At 44.6% G+C, this 13,408-nt stretch overlaps 1 protein-coding gene across 1 annotated transcript in view; it reads left to right on the plus strand.

The window, feature by feature from the left end:
• The window catches only part of adamts17 (ADAM metallopeptidase with thrombospondin type 1 motif, 17), a 222,727-nt gene that overhangs the window by 26,008 nt on the left and 183,311 nt on the right, over nucleotides 1-13,408 (plus strand). The window contains exons 6-7 of the mRNA XM_078427059.1: nucleotides 1,098-1,252; nucleotides 10,497-10,540. Coding sequence (XP_078283185.1) covers nucleotides 1,098-1,252; nucleotides 10,497-10,540 — 199 coding nt within the window. The remainder of the gene's footprint in view (nucleotides 1-1,097; nucleotides 1,253-10,496; nucleotides 10,541-13,408) is intronic.

The raw sequence follows: 13,408 nt of genomic DNA on the forward strand, positions 1-13,408 counted from the left end.
GACCCTTTTTCAGAAGAACCAGCATTTTTTGTCTATCCATTGACCTCCAGCTCTTCACCACCCCCCCCCCCCCCCCCCCCCCACAACTTCCCCATCCCCTGTACTTTCAGTCAGAAGAAGGATCCTGAACTGAAATGACACCCATCCTTTTTCTCCAGAAATGCTGTCTGGCCTGCTAAGTTATTCCAGCACTTTGTGTCTATCTTTGGTATAAACCTGCATCTGCAGTTTTGTTTCTCCATAGACCCCTTTTCAGTCCTTGCGTCTTGTGCTGTTTGTGTGGAGTTTGCACACTCTTTCTGTGTTTGAATAGGATTCCCCTGGCTGCTAAAATTTCTTCCCGCATCCAAAGACATGCTGGCTGGTAGGTTAATTGGCTGCTGTAACTAGAGTCATACAGTATGGAATCGGGGCCTTCAGCCCAGCTTGCCCATGCCAACTGAGGTCCTCGTCTACACTAGTCCCACCTGCCCGCATTTGTTCCACATCCCTCTAAACCTTTCCTGTCCATGTATCTACACAAATGTCTTTTAAATGTTGTTTTAGTTATGTTATAGCTAAATGACCCCTTAGCATTGAAAAGTTCAAAAAGAATTATGAGTAAAATATTGCATAGCAGAAGGGAAATAAGGAGAGAGAATGATTCCAATAGAATTGCTCGGCTTGGTGCCGTAAGGATCCAATGGGTCAAATGGCTACAATACCTGCAATGTGGTGGAATCAAGTTAGTGGTGGGGTTTTTATTGCTGGAAGTGGCACGGTGGTCCAGCAGTAGAGTTGTTGCCTTACATCTCCAGAGACCTGGGTTTGATCCTGACTGCGGGTATTGTCTGTACGGAGTTTGTACGTTCTCCCCGTGACATGTGTGGGTTTTCTCCCGGAGCTCCGGTTTCTTCCCACACTCCAAAGAAGTACAGGTTTGTAGGTTAATTGGTTGGTAAAATTGTAAACTGTCCCTGGTGTGCGTCGGATAGTGTTAGTGTGTGGGGATCGCTGGTTGGCGTGGACTCATTAGGCCCAAAAGTCCTGGTTCTGCACTGTATCTAAATGAAACTAACTAAAAGTGGTTGTTGAATTTGCACGTTACATTTTCACAGGAGCAACTATCAATTGGTCACCACGGGGAGAAGTCGCTGGAGAGCTTCTGCCATTGGCAGCACCGAGAGTTTGGAGCTCGATACCTGGGGAATAACCAGCTGCCCGGTGGGAGGGACGACTACCCAGCTGTAGACGCCGCTGTGCTTGTCACAAGGTACTGCTCGAGGCTCTGAGGTGGGAGGGACTTTTTATTTTCCTTCAGCTGCTGACTGTCAACCCTCATGGTCATGCAGCATGAAAACAGGCCCTTCGGCCCAACTTTCCCACTCCAGCCATGATGCCCCATCTATACTAGGGTCTGCGTTTGGCCCAGAAGCTTCTAAACCTTTCCCATCCATGTACGTCCAGATGTCTTTTAAATGTTTAGAAAGGAACTGCAGATGCTGGTTTATACCAAGGATAGACATAAAGTGCTAGAGTAACTCAGTGGGTCAGGCAGCATCTCTGGAGACAAAGGGCAGTGTGTGAAGAAGGGTTCTGACCCAAAACGTCAGCCATCCCTTTCCTCTTTTAAATGTTGTTATAGCTCCTGCCTCAACTGCCTGCTCTGGCAGTTTGTTCCATATACCCACCACCCTTTGTGTGGAAAAAGTCACCCCTCGGATTCCTATTAAACCTCTTCCCCCCCCTCACCTGATACCTATGTCACAAGGTCATAAGGAATAGTAGAATTGGCCATTCGGCCAATCAAGTCTGTCCTGCCATTCAATCATGGTTGATCAATCTCACCCTCCTAACCCCATTCTCCTGCCTTCTCCCCATAACCTCTGATTCCTGTACTAATCAAGAATCTATCTATCTCTGCCTTAAAAATATCCACTGACTTGGCCTCCACAACCTTCTGTCCACTGGTTCTTGAGTCCCCTACTCAGGAGGAAGACTGTGCATTTGTCCTATCTGTGCATTACTCCATCTACTGGTCTTGATTGGGTTACGTTTAAAGATTGGGGCCATCAATGTATTTTGAATGGAGATCCTAGCCAGCAATGGAATTGAATGGAATGGAATACTTTATTGCCACACGTGACAAGGCACAGTGAAATTCTTTGCTTGCATACCCAAGGTATAAAAATAGTCCCCACATACAAAGTGACAAAGTATTCCTGCTGGCTCCTCCTTTGTTCTCCCCCCTCCCCTCCACCTCCCCCGCTCCAGATCCTTCATTGTTCTCCCCCCTCCCCTCCCCGCTCCAGATCCTTCATTGTTCTCCCCCCTCCCCTCTCCTGCTCCGGGTCCTCCATTGTTCTTCTCCCCGCCCCCCCCCTCCCCTCCCCTCCCGGTCTGTTCTCCCGCCTCCACCTGCCCCACGTCAGGTCTCTCATTGTTCTTCCCCTTCCCTCATGGAGACCCCCTGACGCCGGGACCTCCAATGTTCTCCCCCCCCCCAACCATCACCCCGTTTTTGAGACACCGGAAGGCTAATGGCTTCAACACAAACTGAAAATGTCTAACAGCAATTAATATTTACTTTAAAAACCTGGAAATATTCAACAGGTCAGGCTACATGTGGAAGTGAAACAAAGTTAATGCTTTCAGGTTGAAGACTCTTTGTCAGAGCCTTTGACCAGAAACTTTAATTTAGTTTTCCTTCCCACATATGCTGCCTGATCTGCTAAATGTCCAAGCGTTGGCAGGTTGTGCGTTGCATTTACACGATATGTTTCGCATTGTGAAAATGTTCATGCAAGCATTGCCGTATGAGATTTAATGTTGTTGTTTGGTAATTGTAAAGAGGTGGGTTTTAAATGGCAGTGAATACCATGGCTTGCATTTCCCACACAACGTGCACCTGGTATCCATTCCATGGCATCTCATTAGTGCAGCAAACAGGAAATGGAGAATTTTCTGGGGGTTTTGCGAGAGCACTTCCAAGATTGCCGGCACCTGGCACGTCCTGTTTGCCGGAAATTGATGGGCTGTGAAGCAGGTTTTGGTTAAAAAATGCTTGAGTCGTGGCCGATGCTGGATGTCCCTCCTTTCCCAGAGACGCAAGCTATCAGCCAAGAAGTACTGGTGTTATGTACATGCAGCCCATAGTTGGTGGGGGAAGGTCTTGTTGGATGTGATGATTTAGGTTTCCGTGACATTGAGCAGCGAAGGACAGTATTCCGGTTTCGAGCTCCATGCCGGATCTTCCCATTTCCAGCATTCTCCCAGTTTGTGTGAAGTGTTGATTGCACAGTATAACTGAAGGTGCACATGAGACTGCTTCACAAAGCAGACATCCATTGCAATGTGCAGGCTGTCTGCTGCGGCTGAATTGAAGATGATATTCACCTCCAGTAGTGGCAAGATTTGGTGGTGTGAGAGATTGGTGCAGTTTCTCACTTTCTCTCTGTCGACTCCGAAATGATCAGAAATGAAATTGGGGGAGGGTAAAAAAAATTGCAGTTGTTGGAAATCTGAAAAGAAACAGCAAATGCTGGAAACACTCTCCACCTGTTCAAAGGGAAACAATTAACCTCTCCGGTCCGACATCAGAACTCTCTCCTACATTACCAGGTTCCTTAGACAATTGCAAGTGGATTAGCCAAACCTCTATTATTATTCTGACTGTAAGGCCCCAAAGGTTAATCCCTGGTCACAGCTGTTTCCAGTGAAGCTAATTGCAGGAAAGATGAAGTGCTTGCATTGTGTGTTCATCATAATACTATTTACAGCAGGTTAACATTGCACAGCTCATATTTAGTTATTTCCTTCCTCAATAGGACACAGCATTGCCTTTGACCTGTTTGATTGAACCTACTATCCTCACACTAGGGACACCTTTACAATTTTACCAAAGCCAATTAACCTACAAATATGTACGTCGTTGGAGTGTGGGAAGAAACCAATGAGCACACAGAGAAACCCCATGCGGTCATGGGCAGAACGTACAAACTCCACACAGACGGCACCCGTGATCAGGATCGAACCCAGGTCTCTGGCACTGTAAGGCAGCAACCACAAGGCACAACTGCGCCAATGTGCTGCCTTTAATGTACGTGATAATTTGGGTTGGTACCCTTCATCCCAGCAGCAGCCCGGCATATTTTTTCTCTCCAATTATTCATCCCATTCACTTTCTCATAGTTGTTGCTGAATTTGCTTTGCCCATCGTTTTCAGGTTGCGCATTCCAGTTCTTAATGATTCCCTCAACAAAAAAAAAACCCTCATCCCCTGTGTACTATTAATTGACTGAAATCTGAATCTACAGATCCCTGACATGCAAACGCCAGCAGAAACAGCTTGTAGGAAGCAGAGCAGTCTCTGCATCCCATGGGTTGTCATTATCTCAAGGTAAGTTACTCACAGTGTGGCTGCTCCTCACTCCTTTAATTAGATCGGAGCAGGCCGTGACTCACTGACGGCCCAGTTGCTGTTGTGAATCTAAACTGTTATGGTGGGCTGGTAGTCCCATTAGTCCTGTCATCTGCTGGCCATTGTGCTCTTTGTGATGTAGTTCGCCATTCATTTTAACTCCCTGCTTTGGGATGATAATACCTCGGGCATTAGTTTTGTCTTGCCTGAGTTTTCAGACATTCAGTCAAAACACATCTTTTAATCTGCCTCTCCAGATGTTAAAATGCACCATTATATTCCCAGCAGCTGTGTCCGGACACTCAGATTTCTCTATCAATCCCAAGTGTCCTCTATTTCCAGAGTTATCTGCATGGGTTTCCTTGACATTGAGCAGTGCAGGACAGAATTCCGGTTTCGAGTTCCATGCCGGATCTTCGCATTTCCCGCACTCTCCGAGTTTGTGTGAAGTGATAATGTGCAGTGTTGCACGGTATACCTGAAGGTACACAGACTGCTTCACAAAGCAGACATCTGTTGAGCCAATGTCGCCTATCCATATTCTCCAGAAATGCTACCTGATCTGCTGAGTTACTCCAGCTCTTTTTCTGTTGTAAATCAACATCTGCACTTCCTTGTTTCTCCAGATAAGTTAGTTCAATGGAGCCCCATTTTTTGAAGAAACATCCTGACCTGAAAGATCGTCTGTTTCTATCGTTCCACAAATGCCCCCTGGCCCTCTTGAGTCTCTCCAGCACGTTTTTTTGTTGCAGAAGTTAGTTCTCATGGGTTTCATAACATTCAGCAGCTCCACACTGACAAGCCAATAATGAACCAACTGTTCCTATCAATGAGTTTATCATCTGAGATAAATTGTGACAGAATTGTGTTAGACGGGTTTAGTTCGTGTTCAAAGCTCCTGAGCACTCTTGCCTCCGGACCAGAAGCTCTTGGGTTGAAATCTGACTTTGGGAGCTTCACCATGTATTTCATGCGAGCCTCAGTGGGGAGGTCGGGCTGTGTTGTCCCATCAGAACTACTTTACTTTGGATATGATAATATGAGGACCACACTGCCTTTTCCTTTCAACCTTAAGAACCCCTCAGTGCTACATGAAGGTGAACATGAATTTCTCTTTGTAGCTTGGCCAAATGCCATTAATGTAAATTAACAGTGATTTATTTTGTTATTGGGCATGGATAAACTACTGTGATTCCAGCATTTAAACAGTGACTGCATTCCTTTATTGAGGGAGGAAAGGCAAGCAAGCGACTTCATGCAGTGTTTTGGATAAGATGGTACTGACCCAGCACAATCCCACTGGCATGTTCAAAACCCAGTGTCTTGCCCTCTTTTCCACTGAAAGCCATTTGAGTTTTCAGAAAAACCTTCAGGTTATTGACAAAGAACTTCTTTTGGTCTGTTCAAATAGAATTTACTCCAACTGTTTCCTGTTCTGAATATTATTTTCCTACATCGGGCCATTACTACGTGGGATAGCGTCCGGACAAACGTCATAGGGTCTGGATAATAAAGGTGGGTGGAGGGGGAATCTTCAACTCCAATTTAAAGCTCATTATATGGAGGGTGTTAAAGGCTATGGAACTAATGTTGTACAGTTAGAACATAGAACAGTACAGCAATTCAACAGGCCCTTCAGCCCATAATGTTTGTGCCAAACATGACACGAAGTTAAACTGATCTCATTTGCCTGCAAGTGATCTGCAGCCCTCTAATCCTTGCACTTTCATGTGCTTCAGTAAAAGCGTCTTAAACACCACTATCTGCCTCCTCCACCACCCCTGGCAATGCGTCCCTGTGGTGGGGAAAAGAATTGCCCTGAACATCTGCATTAAACTTTCCCCCTCTCTCGCCTTATAGCTATGGGTCTAGTGTTGGACATTTCCACCCTGGAGGGAAGAACGTTCTGACTGTCTACCCTTTTCATGCCTCTCATAATCTTATATGCTGTTAGAATCATAGTTGAGTCAAGATTTGTATCACCTGCGGTTTGTTGGCAAGTGGTCCACATTGCATCATTTTACATCAGCATGTTGTGCTCTGTGTATGCAGCCTGGCATTGCAACCAGTGGACGAGGAACGACAGCATTCCCCACTCCCTCTCGCCGGGAGCCTCCAAAGCACAACATTTGTTTTTTAAAAAAATTTAAAAATCCAGCAAAGAATATTTCAGTTATTTGAAAATGGTTAAAATAATAAACCTGAACCAAGAGGGTCTGAAGTTGCTCTGGTAAAGTGCCAATGGTGTGACAGAGCTTCCAACGCAGTTAAAACAAAGCACCTGTGAGATTTTTTAATGTAATGTATAAATCTGCCTTCCTGTATGATGTAATACTGAGTGTTCGGGAAGAAAGTTACATTGCATTCACTTTTTTGAAATCTTTAATGTAAAACCATTTGAAAACGTGGCAGTAAATTTAGCACCTACAAGATGTGCTTTAAAATACGCCCTGCACTCTCATAGACATTGAACTCGTAAATAGGCTTGCTGGCGATTATTGTGCTAAGGTGCTTCTATAATGCGTTCTGCTCGTGAGGATAAAACAGTTCACTTGCTACTTTGAGCAGCTGCAGATCCGAAGTCCACACTGTATTTAACCCAAGGCTGGCCCAGTGAGGTGTTTTTAGTGGGGTTTTTTTTCTCTGGATCGAGGTAATTTGTAGCAGTGCTGATGACTGACTGTGCGTCATGGAACTCTCCCTAGGTACCCACTCCACTAAGAGGGCAGACTGCCATGGGTTTGGCAGCTGAAAGCCAACCTGCTCCTTGCCAATGTAATCCCAGTGTTGACTGCCAGCGCTTGACTGCAGACCTGTTTCTGGGGAAAACTGCAGCAAAATCAAAGTCTGCCTTGCTCTTTATTTTGTGTTCAGCTAATAAATTGCTGATGTCCTGCCTGCTTAGAAACATTGAAACATAGAAAATAGGTGCAGGAGTAGGCCATTCGGCCCTTCGAGCCTGCACCGCCACTCAATATGATCATGGCTGATCATCCAACTCAGTATCCCGTACCTGCCTTCTTTCCATACCCCCTGATCCCTTTAGCCACAAGGGCCACATCTAACTCCCTCTTAAATATAGCCAATGAACTGGCTTGTGTCCCATTCTTTGCAAGAAATCAGTGGGTTCCTCTGGTGGCATAATGCAGCAGTTATATAGATACATAGACAATAGGTGCAGGAGTAGGCCATTCGGCCCTTCGAGCCAGCATCACCATTCAATGTGATCATGGTTGATCATCCACAATCAGTACCCCGTTCCTGCCTTCTACCCATATCCCTTGATTCCGCTAGCCCTAAGAGCTCTATCTAACTCTCTTCTGAATGCATCAAGTGAATTGGCGTCCACTGCCTTCTGTGGCAGAGAATTCCACAAATTCACAACTCTCTGTGTGAAAAAGTTTTTCCTCATCTCAGTTCTAAATGGTCTACACCTTATTCTTAAACTGTGGCCCCTGGTTCTGGACTCCCCCAGCATTGGGAACATGTTTCCAGCATCTAGCGTGTCTAATCCCTTAATAATTTTATATGTTTCTATAAGATCCCCTCTCATCCTTCTAAATTCTAGTGAATACAAGCCCAGTCGCTCCATTCTTTCATCATATGACAGTCCTGGGAATTAACCTTGTGAACCTATGCTGCACTCCCTCAATAGCAATGTCCTTCCAAAACTGCACACAATATTCCAGGTGTGGTCTCACCAGGGCCCTGTACAAATGCAGAAGGACCTCTTTGCTCCTATACTCAACTCCTCTCATTATGAAGGCCAACACGCCATTAGCTTTCTTCACTGCCTGCTGTACCTGCATGCTTACTTTCAGTGACATCCAGGTCTCATCGTATTTCCACTTTTACTAACCTGACACCATTCTGATAATAATCTGCCTCCCAGTTCTTGCCACCAAAGTGGATAACCTCACATTTATCCACATTATACTGCATCTGCCATGCATCTACCCACGATTTCTGGAGCCACCTCCTTGGGTACCCTGGGATGCCGACCATCAGGCCCTGGGGATTTATCAGTCATCAGTCTACCTAACATCATTTCAAGACTAATGTGTATCTGAAATGGAGCATTATGGTTTTAGTAGTGCATTTCCACTTTTTAACTATAATTTCTGCAATGATGCTCAGAAGTAGCGAACTTTTTAAGCTGTTGAAATTCAATGGTTTTCCTGAGCAGATGTTTCTGTGTGTCCCGACACATGGTCACACGCCTGAATCCTTAACTGATTTTCTTTGCACATATGTTGCCTGACCTTCGGAGTTCTTCCAACAGACCACCTGTTTTTAGTTGAGGTTAGCATTGTGTGTGGTTTTGCTTTTCATTTTGTTTAAAGTTCTTGTTCTTGGTTTTTGGGTATCTCATTAACTTTGCTCCTTCTACAGCCCTTTGATCTTGCTTCTGTCCCCCAATTTTAACTTCTTGATTCTCTCCAAATATAATTCCTCTACGATTGTTACCTTGCCTGCAACAACTGGAATTTCCCCCCTCAATTCTCCCCTGCTTATTATTTCTCCTTTCAAATTCTTCATAAAACCTACCTTGTTGACCAAGTGTTTGGTTATTTATAATATTTCTAACTTTTCGAGCAGACTTTCCTTGATGTTATTGATGCTATTTTGCAAGCTATGAATCAAGTTGAATTGTATTGATGTGAATTGAGATTCAAGATCAAGATATCTTTATTTGTCATCCAAAAAACAAGTTTTTTTGACGAAATTTAGTCACCCACAGTCCAACAATAAAAGCAATAAAATAAGCAAATTACACAACCCCAACCAACACACAAAAAAAAGATACATCCATCACAGTGAGTCTCCTCCAGTCCCCTCCTCACTGTGATGGAAGGCCAGAATGTCTTTTCCCTTCCCCTGCCGTCTTCTCCCGCGGTCAGGCTGGTGTCGTTGCCACGTTCCAGTCAATATTAGTTCAATATTAGTGAGATGTTCGGTCGGGGCAATTGATTTTTAGAGCAAGATGAAGCTTAAGTGGGTTAACTGGGAACTTCACATAAGTGCTAGGTGGTGGACTTGGCGTCCAGTTGCTATTTGTACATAATCGGGCCGATGGCAGATCAATCACCCCAATCTCGGCGTAGCATTCTCAAAAAGTGCTAAAATTGTAACGTGACAATTCAGTGGAGGAAGAAATGCACAAAGAGAGATTGACTAACCTACAAACCTCCTCCCCTTCCACCTATTGCCCTTCACAATTCGCACTTCCATCCTTGCCCCACATCTGCCGTCTTTTCGTTTTTGTCCTACCATCTGCGTATCACCCCCCCCCCCCGCCTGTATCTATCTATCTATCACTTGCCAGGCTTTGTCCTGCCCCTCCTACCTTCCTACTCTCTTCCCTCCACCCCCCTCCCTCACTGCAGTTAATCTGAAGAAGTGTCCCAACCCGAAACGTCACCTCTCCAGGTTCTCCAGAGATGCTGCCTGACCCTCTGTGTTACTCCAGCATCTTGTCTGTTTTTGTTGTTGTTGTGTAAACCAGTACCTGCGGTACCTTGTTTCTCCACTAAATTTTTAAAAATCTTGCTAAACGTCTGAGGAATCTTGATGGCATTGATCTGTAGGTCATGTGCACAGAAAGGTTCCTCTTGAGTCTACAACTCCGTTAGGGGTAAGGTGCTGGATGGAGATTTGGCTTACGGTGTAGTAGTCCTCCTTTTGACCATCACTGCATCTAGAGTGAGGTCTCACTGGAACCAAGTGTGTCAGAATGTAACAAGATCTTGAAGGGAATTGGGGACTGACTAAAGAATGATGCAGTTGTTACTGGGACCGATGTTGCTGAAAGAATGGTACTGATATATTTTCTGTTCCTGGCATCCAGGTATACAATGCTAATATTTGGATTAGCATGCGGAAAACATGTAGGGTTCATTAAGGAAATAGAGGAGGCTGCCCAATTCATTAGTAGTGTCTACAGTGAGCTGACAGAGAGCCTTATTGTTTGGTTTGAATTTGTCATTTAACGCATCATTTTGCAACATAGCCGAATGCTGCCCAGTTTTCTGGTTGTGTCAGGGATGCATGAAGGATTGTCTTCAGAAAATGATCCCCTCTTCCCATTTGTTTGCAGGACTGACTTCTGTGTAAATAAAGATGAGCCCTGTGACACTGTTGGTGAGTAAAAGTTCCTTGAAATTAAAAAATGATGTGTGTTAAAAATATAAGAACTTACTCTTGCATATTTAAAATTCTTTATTGAAGCTGTATCTATGATTTAATGTGATGTTTGCTTTTAAAAGTTATTCAGCATGGAGTTTATTTTACTCATGAATTAACTTGGATAGAGATTCAAGTCCGGGATCTGTACGATTCCACCTTTATATTTAGCTTAGAGATTCAGTGCGGAAACAGGCCCTTCAGCCCACCGAGTCTGTACTGACCAGTGATCATCCCGTACACTAGCACTATACTACACGCAAGGGACAATTTATAATTCTTACCAAAGCCAATTAACCTACAAATCTGTACGTCTTTGGAGTGTGGGAGGATACCGGAGCACATGAAGAAAACCCATGCGGTCACAGGCAGAACATACAAACTCCATATAGACAGCACCCGTAGTCAGGATCGAACCTGGGTTTCTGGCGCTGTAAGGCAGCAACCATTGTGCCACCCTTAAAGTGAAGGCATGTTCGAATGAAAACAATCACAGTGTGGTCAATCTATCAGCCATGTGCAGTCATGCCCACATCTCTCTGCACTCTACCCCAGCAAGTGTACCCCCTTCCACTCCACCTTCAGCAGCAGTTTGTGTTCTAGGGTTGTGGTGGTAACGTGGGTATACAATAAACAATCAGCCTGCAGCAGGGAAGATTCATGTGTGTAATAGGGTTGATGCAGAGAAGGTATTTGTCCTGGTGCGAGAATGAATTGGAAGCACCTTTGAATGGATAGAGGAAGCACCTTTATTACAAAATGAGTGGAAATTCAGAACTACTTACTTCAATGGAACTTTCAAAAATGAGGTTAATTGAATTTGATTAAGTAAGACTGTTGGGAGACATGGTGTAAATAGAACTGAGGAGCAAATCAGTCTTGTTCTGGTTGAATGGTTGAATGGTTGAATGGGATCACAGGGCAGAGTGCCATCCTAACCCTGCTGTGAATGCATTCTGCTGTGAGAGAGGAGTAGCACAAGTTGTTCCTTTAGGTCTTGGTTTATTATTGAGGTTCAGTGAAAAGCCTTGTTGGGCATGCTAGCCAAACGAATCACATGTACTGTACATAGAAGCAATCGGTTCAAACTCAAGTACAATAGATAGAGCAAAGGGAAAGATATAAAGTGCAGAATATAATTCTCTGCATTCTTGCGCATTGCTACGCATCTGCAAGGTTGTACAATTTATAAATCATCACAATTTAGTTTACTATTGGGAATGTTTGGAGTTCGCTGATGAAGACAGATTTGTACCACTTACTACGAGAATTTCAAATGAAAATCCATTTACTAAGAGAATTGCTGAGATTGTCTGAAGAAGGGTCCCGGCTCAACATATCACCTATCCACGTTCTCCAAGGATGCAGCATGAACCGCTGAGTTACTTCAGCATTTTGTCTTTTTTATAAGAATCTCGAGGACTTGCCTGACAGACTTGGATTTTAGGAAGCGGTTTATGATTGAGGTAAAAAGCTGAGATTGGATAGTTCGAAGGAGGGTCTCGACCTGAAACGTCACCCATTCCTTCTCTCCAGAGATGCTGCCTGTCCTGCTGAGTTACTCCAGCGTTTTTGTGTCTATCTTTGGATAGTTCTGGTGAGTGAATGGGTGAGATGACCCGGTGCTTCAGCACATGTGTCAACGCTTTATGGAGGAGTAACAACAATTACCATGTGTGCTTAAGTCACGTGTACAATTATGTCATTGCATCTGTCGCTCACATGACTCATTCACATATTTATTTACACGTATAGCACACTGATTTCCTCCTTTGAAAGAATGGTTGAGGTATTTACAGCAATGACGGGTTCAGTGTGTCGTCTGGCTTTCTCAGACACCTGGTCCTGTGTAATTGTGATCAGGTTTCAGGCTGTGGCTGTCTCCTGATCTGGAGAATGTGCAGAAATCGATCTCATCTCTTCCTTTGGGTGCTCTGCTGAACGTGATCCCACCTTTCCAGTGGTAGAAACTGTATAGACTTCTGGAATAAACTCATCACTCATTTCTCCAATTGAAGGTATTGTTTGGCGTTACAAATGCGCACTGTCTCACCAGCATGCCTCTTATGTCTGTCTTACTTGTCCTCCAATCTTCGCCCCCTTATTCTCCTGTTGTTTGAACTGTTTGGCTTTGCTTGCTCTGAAGTGTCAAGGTGGTAATCATAATTCTGGTTTGTTTCATCCATTGTTCCTGGTCTCCTAATCTGAGGAAAGACATTCTTGCCATAGAGGGAGTACAGAGAATGTTCAACAGATTGATTCCTGGGATGGCAGGACTTTCATATGAAGAAAGACTGGATAGACTCGGCTTGTACTCGCTGGAATTTAAACGATTGAGGGGGGATCTTATAGAAACTTACAAAATTCTTAAAGGGTTGGACAGGCTAGATGCAGGAAGATTGTTCCCGATGTTGGGGAAGTCCAGAACAAGGGGTCACAGTTTAAGGTTGAGGGGGAAGTCTTTTAGGACCGAGATGAGAAAGTTTTTATTCACACAGAGTGGTGAATCTGTGGAATTCTCTGCCACAGAAGGTAGTTGAGGCCAGTTCATTGGCTATATTTAAGAGGGAGTTAGATGTGGCCCTTATGGCTAAAGGGATCGGGGGTATGGAGAGAAGGCAGGTACGGGATACTGAGTTGGATGATCAGCCATGATCATATTGAATGACGGTGCAGGCTCGAAGGGCCGAATGGCCTACTCCTGCACCTATTTTCTATGTTTCTATGTTTCCTCCACTCGAACCTCTAGGCTTGCCTGGTGTAGACCATCCACAGTCTGCACTGCCTCAGCCGCTCTGCTGGGATGAATCCTGTGCTGTAATGTGG

The sequence above is a fragment of the Rhinoraja longicauda genome, chromosome 33 (genome assembly GCF_053455715.1).
Source record: "Rhinoraja longicauda isolate Sanriku21f chromosome 33, sRhiLon1.1, whole genome shotgun sequence".
Taxonomy (NCBI): Eukaryota; Metazoa; Chordata; class Chondrichthyes; order Rajiformes; family Arhynchobatidae; genus Rhinoraja; species Rhinoraja longicauda.